Source organism: Camelus ferus, chromosome 8, assembly GCF_009834535.1.
Source record: "Camelus ferus isolate YT-003-E chromosome 8, BCGSAC_Cfer_1.0, whole genome shotgun sequence".
Taxonomy (NCBI): Eukaryota; Metazoa; Chordata; class Mammalia; order Artiodactyla; family Camelidae; genus Camelus; species Camelus ferus.
Window position 1 is genome coordinate 60,689,354 of NC_045703.1, and position 13,310 is coordinate 60,702,663.

The 13,310-nt window shown below is 42.1% G+C and overlaps 1 protein-coding gene across 2 annotated transcripts in view; it reads left to right on the plus strand.

Moving 5' to 3' along the window:
- MTHFD1L (methylenetetrahydrofolate dehydrogenase (NADP+ dependent) 1 like) overlaps window positions 1–13,310 on the plus strand; it is a 167,372-nt gene that overhangs the window by 56,020 nt on the left and 98,042 nt on the right. For both annotated transcript variants that reach the window (XM_032485168.1, XM_032485170.1), the window contains 3 exons: window positions 3,031–3,171; window positions 6,148–6,216; window positions 12,139–12,250. In XM_032485168.1, the coding sequence (XP_032341059.1) occupies window positions 3,031–3,171; window positions 6,148–6,216; window positions 12,139–12,250 (322 nt within the window). The remainder of the gene's footprint in view (window positions 1–3,030; window positions 3,172–6,147; window positions 6,217–12,138; window positions 12,251–13,310) is intronic.

Below are 13,310 nucleotides of genomic sequence, written 5' to 3' on the forward strand. Positions count from 1 at the left end.
ATTAGGGGCGATCACCCATATTTGGCATATCCTTCTGCACCACAGACACAGGTGACAGTTGAAAATAAAACAGTGTATATAAGGGGGAGTGACACGGAGCTCTCGTACCGATTGTGAAATGGAAAGTTAAAAAACAAATTTAACACATTAAAAAACCTAGTGAGGCTTCCGGTGGCAGGGTCTGGGGAAGGGGTGGCAGGCGCCATGTCTGGCTGAGAAGGTGTCAAGAAGAAGCCCCTGAAGCAGCCCAAGAAGCAGGCCAAGGAGATGGACAAGGAAGATAAGGCATTCAAGCAGAGCAGTAAGAGGAGCAGAAGAAACTCAAGTTGCTAAAAGCGAAGGCTGCGGGAAAAGGTCCTTTGGCCACAGGTGGAATTAAATCTGGCAAAAAGTAAGCTGTTCCTTGTGCCTGAGGCAATGATGATCCTTAATTCCATTCCTGTTTAAAAATCTGGATTCCCTGCCATAACATTTGTTGCCACCCGTAGCTAGAATGAAGTGTTGTCTTGGAACCTGTTGTATATTTAAGAATAGACTTTTATAAAAAAAAAAAAACAAAAACCCAAAGTTAAAGTGCATATAAAGTACATACAGTGTAATCCAGTTTACATTAAGAAAAGGCCGGCATCTGTGTTTTTCTGCACATGAACACATAGAATGCAAGCTGGAAAAACGTTCACCTCTGACATCAGTTATGTCTAGAAAGACGAGTCGTAAGAAAAGCCTTTCACATTTTCGCTGCGTCTTTTTGTACCGTAGGCACTGGAGAGATATGGGATTAATAGTGTCTGTGACTGGAATGCCTGCTGCCTGCCTTGTCTTGGTAGGCTCGTTACATACATTAGCACATTGAGTTTGTAAATCTGGTTTGCAAATGAGAAAAGTGGGCATATCGTGTTCAGTAACTTGGCCAAGGTTATATTCTGTATTGCTTTATGCATACATATTTTTAAATAAAAAGAGATTATATTTAATAACTTTAACTGCTTTTTTAACCTTAAAACTCTATTGAGGTGAAAAAGATATGAAAATGAATATATGTATGTTCCTATTTAAAAAATAAAATAACCAGCAGGAAATGATAGAAAAAAAATGCATGTGCATCATGGTAAAATGAATCCATTAGTGAAAGATTATTTTATTAAAAATAAACTTAATGTAAAAAAAAACTATTGAGGACATCTTTTTATGTCAGTAGAGGTAGATCTATGTCATGATTTTTTAATGGCTATATAATACCACATCGTGTAAATGTCCCATAATCAAGTCAGCCAGTTCCCTGTTAATGGACACTTAGGGTATTTGCAGTATTGGGCTATCATAAGTGATCTGTAACATACACATAATAACATATAGACATATTTGCATGTAATCTTGCCTGATGATATCCTTAGGACACATTCTTAGATCAGTAATTGCAGAGTCAAAGAAGATGCAGATTGCAGTTGTTCACATGCATTTCCACATTACATACCTGGAAAGCCATGGCAATTCACATCCTTGTCAACATGGCATATTGTCTTTTGTTTAAACCTGTAATAAACAGTGAGAATAATCTCGTTTATACTTTTATGTGATTTAGAAATATTTTATTTGCAAAACAAAAATAGCCCTCTCGTAGCTACATCATTCAGGCATAAAATGAGTAATTCTATGTTGGTCCTTGTTTCATTTTTGATACTGCTTATGATGCAAAATTTTGAAATTGTTAATGATTACAAATGGAGAACTTATATGTCTACTGTAAATTCCACTTATTACTTACACAGTTAATATTTCAAGAATATTTACAGTCTCAGGTTTTGTATAGGAATTCTCAGTAGTTTTAGTCATTTTTCATATGCAGTTTTTAATGGAACCGTGGTATAGAGAATCTTCAATTTCATACAATGAAAAAGCACATATGTTTGGAATGGGTTATACTGAGAATGTAATAATTTAATATAGGTATATTTGACTTGCAGGTAATATTTTTTCACTAAGTCAATGACTAATGAAATCTCAACCAGGAAGTAGCCAGAAAGCTCCTTATTTCCCTCATTTCCGTTCTTGTCCGTGTCAGAAGTGGACAATAAAATGACTCAGGAGATGATCCCGCTGAAGTTAACCCAGTTCACCCGCCTCTTAGGTAGGAGAGTTCAGCTGGAGTGTGATGAAATGGTTTCGTCCAGTGGCTGAATCAGGAGGAGGAAGCAGTCCACGTTCCTTGGGTCTCTTTTAGTGCCTATTGGACTGTGTGCAGCTTGGAATCAGAGCCAGGAGAGGGAACAGGAGGGCCTGGGAACAATTCTCAGGAAGTAGCTGCTCTCCAGCATTGGCGGCTGGAAAATTCAAGATCTGATGTTTCTAAGCCCCCATGGACAGCTTAAAATCGATTCTGTGTCACCTTGTGACTGGGTGGATAACACAAGTCAGGGTCTCGTCACCACTAGTCTGAGCTCTAACTCTGGGAAACTGGCCTCAGAACCACCTTCTTTCACTGTCTGCTCCTTAGGTCTTTGCTGGGCAGACACCTGCAGCCCCACATAAGTAGCAGCGGAAGTGGTGGCTCTTCATTTATTCCGCCCACGTGCATTGAACGCCTAGTGCATTTCACACTCAGCCCTCCAAGCTGGGGACTTAGGAGCAAACCCTCCCTAAATGGTCCCCGTCTTCATGGCACTTACACTCCGGCAGTGGAGACGTGCATCCATCAGATCATCACATTAATCATTAAAAGCCTGAAGCATGCCACAAAAGCAGACCACATAATGCCACAAGCTGGTGTAACGGGGGCCTAGCCTGGCCGAGTCCTGCTGAGCATAGCAAGTGGAAGAAAGTTGGCTGCAGGGGGCAGGCCACCCCAGAGAGCACCAAGCCAAGGATTGTGCATGTGCTGGACACTTAGGAAGCTTGCACATTCCAGAACAGCTTGTCGAGGATTATATCCCCTGGCCTGCAAGCACTTCATTGCTGAAGTACCGCTCCCTGTGGTAGTGGCCACGCAGGTGGCATTGCAGCTGACCGGTACCTTGGTTCTTGCTGTCTCAGGCGCAGTTTGACATCGCGGTGGCCAGTGAGATCATGGCAGTGCTGGCCCTGACCGACAGCCTCGCGGACATGAAGGAGCGGCTGGGAAGAATGGTGGTGGCCAGTGACAAAAACGGGCAGCCCGTGACAGCGGATGATTTGGTAAGTCTGTCTTAGATGCTCCAGGGAGCTCGCTGCCCCTGTTCTTTTGCAGTCAAGAGGATGAAGATGTTCATCATCTTGTGTCAGTGGGTATAGTGGGAATTCAGAGAATTTCTGCACACATATTTTCCCCTTCACAATCCCGTCTGTCTTACAGCTTCATAATGTTCTCGGGGGGCATTTTCAATGTGCTTGTACCTGCCTGTCACCGAAGCAATGAAGCTTATTTCATGAGCCTTTCATGATTCTTTCTAGTTCTGACCTCTGCTCTGCCTGGGGTGGGGTTGTCCTCCTGCAGCCTGTGGCTTTTTTAGAAAGTGATCTATGCCTGTTGTAGATTGAGGGCAAATCACCTTTCCAAAGAAGAAGGAGTGACTCCACCTTTATGAAAGGAAAGATTGAAAGTTGAAATTGGCACATTTTTGGCTCTAGTCTGCTCCCTGGACACCCTGGCGTGTTTAATTTTCTGTCTTCGACTTGAGTTTCATATTATAAAGCAGCTCTCCCCCTTAATAATGCTAACTCAGGTAGCTTTCTTTCTTTTGAGTGGAATGATGCTTAGAAAGCTTTCTTGGCATCCTGGCACACCACCACCTTTCGTAGTGCCAATTGTAATTTGGTACGCTAATCTTTTTTGAGGGGGAGAGGATAATTAGATTTTTTTTTTTAATGGAGGTACTGGGGATTGAACCCAGGACCTCATGCATGCTAAGCATGCACTCTGCCACAGAGCTATACCCTTCCCCCTCCTCTTCTTTTTAATAACCACCTTTACTGCTAACCCCCATCAGTGGTGTACCTGTTTCATTTGCTTGTGTTGTTCATAAGCACATACGTATGACAGAGGCCTATTGGACAGCTATTACTCTGGATTTAAGCTTACTTTCCCACATATTGAGTCATGTATCATACTGGGATCTTAAATGCACACTGATGATTGAAAAACTGTTGAGAAAAGCAGAAAGGCAAATTAATATTTTATTAATTCCAAGGGCTTGGATGTAATTTTAAACCTTTGCCAGAATGTCATGATAACTTTTTCGCTACTTTTGAAGAGAACTCTGCCTGCCTCATTAGTCTTGTCAAGTAAATCAAGTAGGTATGTTTGTATCGGCAGCCCATGGGATGCTTGGTATAAAGCTTAAAGGGGAAACCCAAATCCTGGTTGCTGTAAAAGTACTACTTTTTAAAAATTATCAACATCCCAATATTTCTGTCTAAACTAGCATATTATAGTTTGTATATTTCTCTGTATCCTCTTAATCTTGGTTATCAATAAACATGTGTCAGCAGTGGTTTGAAACTTAATCCACAAATATTATTTTCCTAAATTTATTGTTTTTATCTGTGATAAATATCTTGGATCTGGGAGGGGGAAAAAAACCCAAAGTTGACCCATGTTAGTTATGTTTTGCTTGTTTGCAAAGGTACTTAATTTCTTCAAATTGTGTTTCATGCGGTTGGAGCTGTCAGTAGCTCGTCTGCCATAGGAAACTGAGGGAGGATTTTAGGAGCTTTTAGCCTTTTATTTTTCTACTTTATAACTTGTGTTTGATTTGGTCAAAAGAATTTCTGTCTTATAATGAAAATCGGAATAGCTGGCCCCTGAAAGTTTCACGTGAGGTGGTTGATTCTGATGTCCTCTGGAAGAGTATGTCCAAGCCCTCTCCGCTGGGGACTCGGGACTGAAATGGAGGGCAGAGCTTGTCGTGGACACGACCTCCCAGAGCTGCTTTATCTGGTGAGGGTTTCTTTGCATGTGTTTGATAACTGTCAGTGAGGGAGGAGCAGCCGAAGATGAGTTGTGTCTCGGAAAAATAAGCAGGTGGTAACCTACCTGAGAGTCCCACGGAAATGCCTGCCTTCCTTCTCCCTTTAGTTTCTGGGAAGTAGATTTGACGGGGGTGGTTAAACCCGGAGAGCACAGAACAGTAGACAGACTGCTGCCTTCTTCCGCCTGCTCTGTTATGAAAAGGGAACTGATTGCTTAGAGCCCTTCCCGGCTGGCTGCTTTCACAGTAAGACATCTTAATATGTTTATAATAGGTAGGTTACAGTTCTTGCAATGTTTATTTTGTACAACAATGTAGAAATTACATTGGATTTTCTTAGAAATCTTCAATGGTTAAATATTCTAAAAATAGAAATTGATCGTATAAGAGAAACATTTAATATTGTTGGTGATGGAGGTGGAAGGAGAAGGCAATGGAGAGCTGAAGATTCTCTAGGTTCTCCCACCCGATCTGCTGGGATCTGTTGCATGCCGCTTCTATTTTTCAGGGCTATATTCCCATGCATTTTCTCATATTGTGGCCTTCAAGTAACTGGCTAGTTTGTTGGAAGATACTTGCCCAGTGCCTTTAGGAAAGGTGGAAGGGAGCTCACCTGTGTGACCTTCTTTGGCACCCTCTCCCCAGTAGTTCTCAGACCTGCTGTCTCTTCTCCTCCTCCTCCTTTCCAGAATGGGAGAGGAAGGTTCAGGAGAGAGCCCGACTCAAGCTTCATAGGATTAGAAGGAGGCAGCCACAGTCTGTGCACATGTGGCATCAGCTTCCTTCTAGGCAGACATAGCATGAGATTCGTAACCAGCCTTGTTTTCATTCTTCATCTGATTTCTCTGGGCAATAATGTAATCTCTGGTCATGAAAAATAACGTGCACGATTGCTGGAAAACACTTTCAGGCGAACTGAAAGATCTGCTTTATGGCAAGCATCTTCCCAATCAAGGAAGGTTTTGAAAAAAATGCAATGACTGCTACTTCCCCATCAGCCTCACATCTGAAAATAGTTGGCATCCGTGCCGGCCAGTGGAGGAAAGATGGACAGAGGCAAGGGTATTGCGTCACCCGTAGCTCAGAGGTGAGGGCAGCCTTTGGGGCTACCCATGTGGGAGGCAGGCTGGTGAGATTCGAACTTGTGCAAATGATCTTTCGTCAATAATCCAAATAAGTTTTTTTTTTCCTCCCTTTCCTTTAGGGGGTGACAGGTGCTCTGACTGTTTTGATGAAAGATGCAATAAAACCAAATCTGATGCAGACCCTAGAAGTAAGTAGATATTCTTTTTGTAGAAGTTGTTGACAGAGTTGCATTCATTGGTTCGCTGTACCTCCTCACACGTGAGCATTTACAGCCAATGTGAGCCCCGAGGAGCATCAGAGTAACTGTTTGGTCATCCAAAAAAAAAAAAAAGGTTAAAAGTGTATTTATCAATTCTTTGATATGATTTGTCTCTTGACTAATGAAGTCCTAATTGACCAGAGTAGGAACTTAGAAATTCAGTGTCTAATATTTCAGTAAGTTGTTTGGCCACATTTATCCTGTTTACATGATTTTTTTAAAAATTGAAGTATAATTGATTTACAATGTTGTGTTTTTGGTGTACAGCATAGTGAGTCAATTTATTTATATATATATATATATTCTTTTTCATTATAGATTATCCCAGGCTATTCAATATAGCCTGTGCTATATAGTAGGTCCTTGTTGTTTATTCTGTATATAGTAGTTTGTATACATGATTTTTTACATGATATTTTTTGATATAGCATCTCATAATCATTAGGTTTGGGGGAGGTTTTTGTTTTTGTTTTTTCTCCTGAGAAAAACAGATAGCAATTGCTGAGAAACGTTCTCCTGAAAAGTACACTGAATGCCCTTTGCCATCCTCTTGTCTTCATTGAACTTTACTCACCAAATATCTCTATTGTAGTCCGTTTTCTAGTCACATGTCTTGCTCATTGGATGTTGTAGTTGACTGATTTCTTCCTCCCAGCTAATGAGACCCCAGGATTTGGAAGTAAACAGGGAGGCAGTACCTGGGTTGGTACAAAGAGACAAGTGGGAGGATGGGGCTGGGACTGGGGAGACAGTGACGTATCCTAGGTGTTTTAACAGCTCTCTGGGCAGGAAGTTGCCGGGTTGCAGTGTTTGCCAGTTTCCACGGTGTAAATATCCCCACCTTGGCCAGTTCCTAGCTCCCTTCCGGATGTCACTGAACAAAGGAGTTGGGATGAGATGCCCACCAGCAGTGGTGCCAACAGGCTGTTTGTCCTCAAGCTGTGGTGGGACAAAAAGGGGGAGGGGGGACCAGAAGGCAGGTACATTGGGGGAAGACAGGGCAGAAAGACAAGTGGAATGGCCATCCGTTTATTCACTCACTCGGCTGATGGAAAGTTCGGTTTTGAGTGTGTGCTCTGCCATTTACTAACTGTGACTTTCAGCAAGTTTGTAAATACTCTCAGCCTCCATCTTCTCCATGTAAAATGCGTAACAGTGACTAACTTAATGGGGTTATTGTGAAGATTCAGTGTTTATCTAACAGGTAGTGTGAGCAGGCTGCTTTGTAGTAGGTGCCTAGGACATGGACCCGAAGACCAAGGTCCCTGCCCTCTTGAAGCTTACACATTAGTGAAGACAAATGATAGACCTTTCTCTCCTGAACCTTGAGTTCCTTCCTCTTTCTGGATCATTCCATCAGCATGCAGACGTGCTCTGATAAAAGCCATCTTAAAACAAAACAAAACAGTTCCCAGACCCTCCTTATCCCCATCCACCTACCACTCCATTTCTCCGCTCCCCTTCACGGTGGGAGGTTATCATCTGTAACTGGGGTCCCCGCTTCCTTACCTCCCCTCTGTCCTCAAGAGCCTCAGCCTGACCCCAGGCTTCTCTTCTCCCAGCTGCTCCTGTCAGGTCAGTCTCTCCGTGTGACCAGGTCTTTGTTTCTCGGTTGGTGTCTGTGTGACCTCTCAGTGGGGCTGACACCGCTGACATCTCTTCCTTCTGGAGCTCTGGCTTCCCCGCAGGCATCCCCTGTCTCCTTTGCTGCCTTCTCAGCTTAGTCCTGAAATGTTGGAGGGCCTGAGCGCTCACATCTCCAGCTGCACTTCCCTCTAGTGTCAGCCGTGTGATGACCCTTGAACTCTGGTTCTGAATCTCCCAGCCTCAGAATTTCAGCCTTGTAGGTGTGGTTAACAAGAGCCCCTAGGGTGGGTAAAAGGCACTTCAAACTTATGTATGAAAAAAAGCATCTTTGATTCTCAGCCACGTCCTACTTCCTCCCAACTGTTTCATCCCCCAAACCTAGTCAGTGGTTCAAACCAAAAACCTAGGAATGGTCCTGGAGGTCCCTCCCTCTGCTCCCTCCCCATCTCAGCCCTGCAGAGACTTTCTCCAGGATGAGTCTCTGATCTATCCCCATCTCTCCAGCCTCAGCCACCAGCGTGTCCTCCTGCCCCATAGCAACCGCCTCCAAGATGGTCTTGCTGTTTCCACTTTCTTCCAAAATTCTTTCTCCACTCAGAGCCAGATATCTCTACTTAAATCAGGTCCTCTTGCCCTCCTGCTTAGAGTTCTTGGGTGGTTTACCCTTGTCCTCACTCTTCCCTGGAAATCCCACAGGATCTGGCCCCACCTCTCCCCTAACCCGTCCCTCATTCTCTCTGCCCTGGTCTGCTGCCCAGAACGCTCCTCCTGCTCTTCACCTGTCTGGTCCCTTCCCATCCCTCAGAACTCATGAACTTTAAATATCAGCTTCCTGGGGTCCCTCATTCCAGCAAAGCCCCAGACACTCTGCCCTGTCACCGTCTTGTCATTCTCTGCATGACACAAAATATTATCTGATTGTCCCTATTTCTTTGTTTGTTTACTGTATTTCTCCTCCCACCAGGATGAAAGCAGGGCTTTGCCCATCTTGTACACCACCGTGTCCCAGCTCCTAGAAAGTGCCTCACGCATATTAGGTGCCCAGTAAAATAATTACATGGATACTTATTATGTTTACTACATTGCTCCTAAAAATATATATTTGTTAAATAAATAACTGAATGAATGAGAAAAAATACATAATGAGATGTGATATTGCTTCCTCATAAGACTTCCCCCTCAAAAATAAAAACACACTGGGTGGGAGAGTATAGCTCAGCAGTAGAGCAAATGCTTAGCATGCATGAGGTCCTGAGTTCAATCCCCAGCACTTCTATTTAAAAAAAAAAAATACATAACTAAGACTAATTACCTCTCCCCACAAAGTAAATAAATAAAAAGAAACTACCACCAAAAAAAAAAATTATTACAATTATTAGGGATGATTAGCTTACTGTTTTAAATAATGATCTCTTAAATTAAAAATTACTTGCACTTTTAAGATATTTCTTACCCTAAAAGTCTTTTTCCTGTTAGTGAATGAATTAGTAGGTTGAGCTGCCCCTTAGCAGTTCTTATTGTACTTATATTCGTGTTTGTTTTTTCACTTAAGACATAAGTCATTTTGACATTACTTTAACAGGCAATGGGCATTGTTTGAAAAGTGAACACACCATTCAGTTAAAGTATCTGCATGTATGAGCTCTGCTGCCTGGGTCCTACATAGTCACTCCACATTAACCTGGCTAATTGGTGGCACTAGGAATTCAAATCAGAAAATGATCCCCAAATCACTGCTCACTGTACAGATTGTGCTTTCGTGCTTGTGTTTGAACATGCTTGATTGTTAGTCCCAGAGGAGGCTCCCAAGGGCTCCGTGCTGCAGGTTGCCAGGAGACCAGTAGTTCTCAACCCTGGCTGCATGTTAGAATCTCCCGGAAGGATTTAAAGATGCTGATGCCAAGCTCTTCCCCAGACCAAGTGAACCTAGAATATCTGGCGGATATGGTCTGGGTTCCTGGGTCATTCTCATTTATAGCCAGGTGGAGAACATCCCTGTGGAAGACTTTTTAATCGAGAAGAGAGAGAATGAGAGATCTTCACATTTTACCGTGGGTTAGACGTAGGCAGTGTTGAGGGGAACACCCATGTGCTACAGTGTGCTGTCCAATATGGCAGCCACTGGCCACTTGTGGTTACTGCAATCTAAATTAGTTTATGTTAAATAAAATCTAAAATTTAGTCTGCAGTCATACCAGTTGCATTTCGATTTATATGTTTATTACTTTATTTTTATCAGCCACAGTTTAAGTGCTTAGTACCCATGTGTGGATGGTGGCTATTGTATTGGGGAGTGCAGATTTAGAGTATTTTGAGCATTGCAGGAAATTCTTTTGGATAATGTTCTTTTGGACCTCTGATAAGCAATGAGCAGTTGAAGTGTTAATCTTATTAAATGTTTGAAAAGTCCATATGGAGACTATTCATAGCTTTGTCATCACAGAAACCGAGGTAGTTCCTGTTTTTACTTGTGTAAGTGTTCTGTGTATAAAATAAAGTATCGAACTCAGGATAGATATTTTTATGTCTTTGGATTAGTGATAGAATTTCTTAGGAGTATTAACTCAGCTTACTGCATTATGTAAGTACAAATGTCAGTTGAGTTTGTGAGTATTTGTGTCTTTGTGTTTGAATGTCTAACAATGACGTCCTAAGAATTTTTTTGTTTAAACCACATACTGGGAGTTCGAAAACCAGGGCTCTGATGCTGCTTTAGTGATTAATTTGCAATGTGGCCTTATTTAATTTTTAATTAAAATCAAAATGCTGCTGATCTAGTTCTTAGAACAGTTATCCCAGGAATCATAATGTGTTCATGCTGATCCAGCCACACCCTGTCACCTGTCTCCCTGGAAACCTGTGCTGGGTGCTGCTCGAACAGGTGGCCACGGTGAGGGCTGCAGTGTGTATAGTAGTGAAGCCAGCCAGCCACCCAGGGGTGGAGCCATCAACCTGGTCCTCTTTAAATTTTTCTCACTAGCTCCGCTAGCTTACCATAGGCAGCCACATCCTGGGGCATCCTAGGCTAGGAGGTGATGAAGACATTAAGATGTTTTAAATGGCATTTTCTTTAGGGCGCTTAAAATGTTTATCTGCACAGAAGTGAGAGACTACAGATAGATACCCAGATAGGTACACAGAGATCTAGACACAAAACATACTTGTATGCATTTCCATAAACAGGTGTGTTTGGGTTTCCTAGTCCCAGCTTTTATTTCCACAGACATTTATATGACCTTATCGGGATCCTGTGACTGTCCCTCCTGAGGACTTTGGAAGGAAACGTAAATAGAAAACTCGCAGAGTGGCTTTGATAAACTCTTTTTCACTCTCAGCGATGATTTTTCTTTCACTGCCTTTCTTCCTGCTTTTGTTCAGCTTTCTCAGCTTTGAAACATGTTCAGCTAACGGCTCATCCTGGTTCATGGGAACTTTCCATGGCTCCCAGGCCCCATCCCCTGCGTCACTCCCCGCCTCCCCCGTGTCAGCATAAGGGCAGCCTGTATTTTCACAGGTGGAAACAAGGCTTCGTATACACAGACCCCAGTGGCCCTGGCTGGCTCTGAATAAAACCTGAACATTTTTAATGCATGTGGATGAGTTTTTTTAGAAAGGGCTATAGTCTGTTCTCTTTGACAAAGGAAACGTATCGAAGTGAAAGTAGAAATGCATATACGACAGATTTTTGTTAAAATAATTAAAATCTAAAAAATATTTTTAAGGTAAAAATTAAATAATTAAAATCTAAAGTTTTTGATAATTCCCTTATTTTTTCTTTTGCCTTTTTAGCAGTAATTACTCTAACATTTTACTATGAATGAAATTTTTCTTGTTACCAGATTTTGTCTTAATAATTACCAGATTTTTAACACGTAAGGTAAACGAGAAAGACAAAATTTTGAAAAATCAGTATAACAAGCTTATTGTAAATATAAAAGTGGCCTATGATAAAATTAATCCTCGTGTACTTGCTCTGGCACGATTCCCACAATTCATTTATTATGTTGATTTTATGATTACTTTAGATTTTTCTTGAATTATTTAATTTCTTAATGGGGAAAAGAAAAACATTTGACCAAGCCTTTGAAACAACCATCAGGATTTAACTCCATTCTTTTAAAAATATAATGCAGAATATTATGAAATAAGGTGACTAGTTTATTTCTTGGTCCCTGAGGCAGCTAACACAGAGGCTTATCAAACTTATAGTGGGAAATTACCGATTCTCACAGCTTTTTAAAATGTGTTCTTCTGCTCCCACAGGGGACGCCTGTGTTTGTGCATGCTGGCCCCTTTGCCAACATTGCCCATGGCAACTCTTCTGTGTTAGCTGATAAAATTGCCCTGAAACTGGTTGGTGAAGAAGGATTTGTAGGTAAGTCACTTCCTTTAAACTTCGTTGTTGCAAAATATTGAAGAAATCCGAAAGATGATGCCTGGAACAGAGTGGTACCCATTCTGACTCAAAATACATTCTTTTAGGCCCACCTTCCAGAGATGGTCTCAGTACTGGAAAAGCCCTAAGGTCTGGTCTATGCTAGTGACATGACATCATGGTTGGAACATAAATTCTGATGTCAGGTGCATTCAGGTTTGAATATAAGCTCTGACACTTGCTGGCCACATGACCTTGGGCACATTTTAATGACCTCTGAGCCTCAGTTTTCCTATCTGTAAAATGGTGATGTCTATTGTATCAAACCTTATAGAGTTATTGTGAAAACCAAATGAAATTATTTATTCATTCAGCAAATATTCATTGAGAACCTAACCCCACATGAGACATGTGATTCAGAGCTCTGTCTGCATGGTCAGCGAAGCAGACCTAGTCCTGCCCTCCTGGAGCATACTGTCGGGTGATGCATGTCATTTCCTAGGAGAAAATGCTCATTAAACGTTACCCATTATTAGCAGTAATCGTACTACTCATCCCTTGAGATGAAATCAGCCTGCTCTTCCTCGAATCGCCGTATGCTTTTGTGGCCTAATAGAGGTAGACTCCCAACCATTAGCCTTGGGAATTTTAATTGGTAGGACTGCAGACTTTTTGTTGCTGTCAAATTCTTTTTGTGGTTCCTGCTTCTCTTTGGCTTTTGTTGGGTATTCTGGCCAGAAGGAGGGAGCAGCTACTACCATAGAGTTTGCTCGGTCTGCACCAGCCCAAGTGCCACCTGTAGTATTAAGGCTGTGAGAAAGCAAAAGACAAACAAACAAGGATTCATGGGATGGCACCTTTGCTTGACATCTGAGGGGTTATGGCAGCAGATTTTCACATGGCAGCAGGTCATTTCTATTCAGTGCGTGAGTGCCTGTAATCAAGTCTAGCAAATGCTTCCTTCACACTGGTTACTAGAAAAGATTCTCCTGGACAAAAGAACTTAGCTCTGCACTTTTATACTCAGCCATTACAAAGTTCACTCCGGGTCAGTGAGATG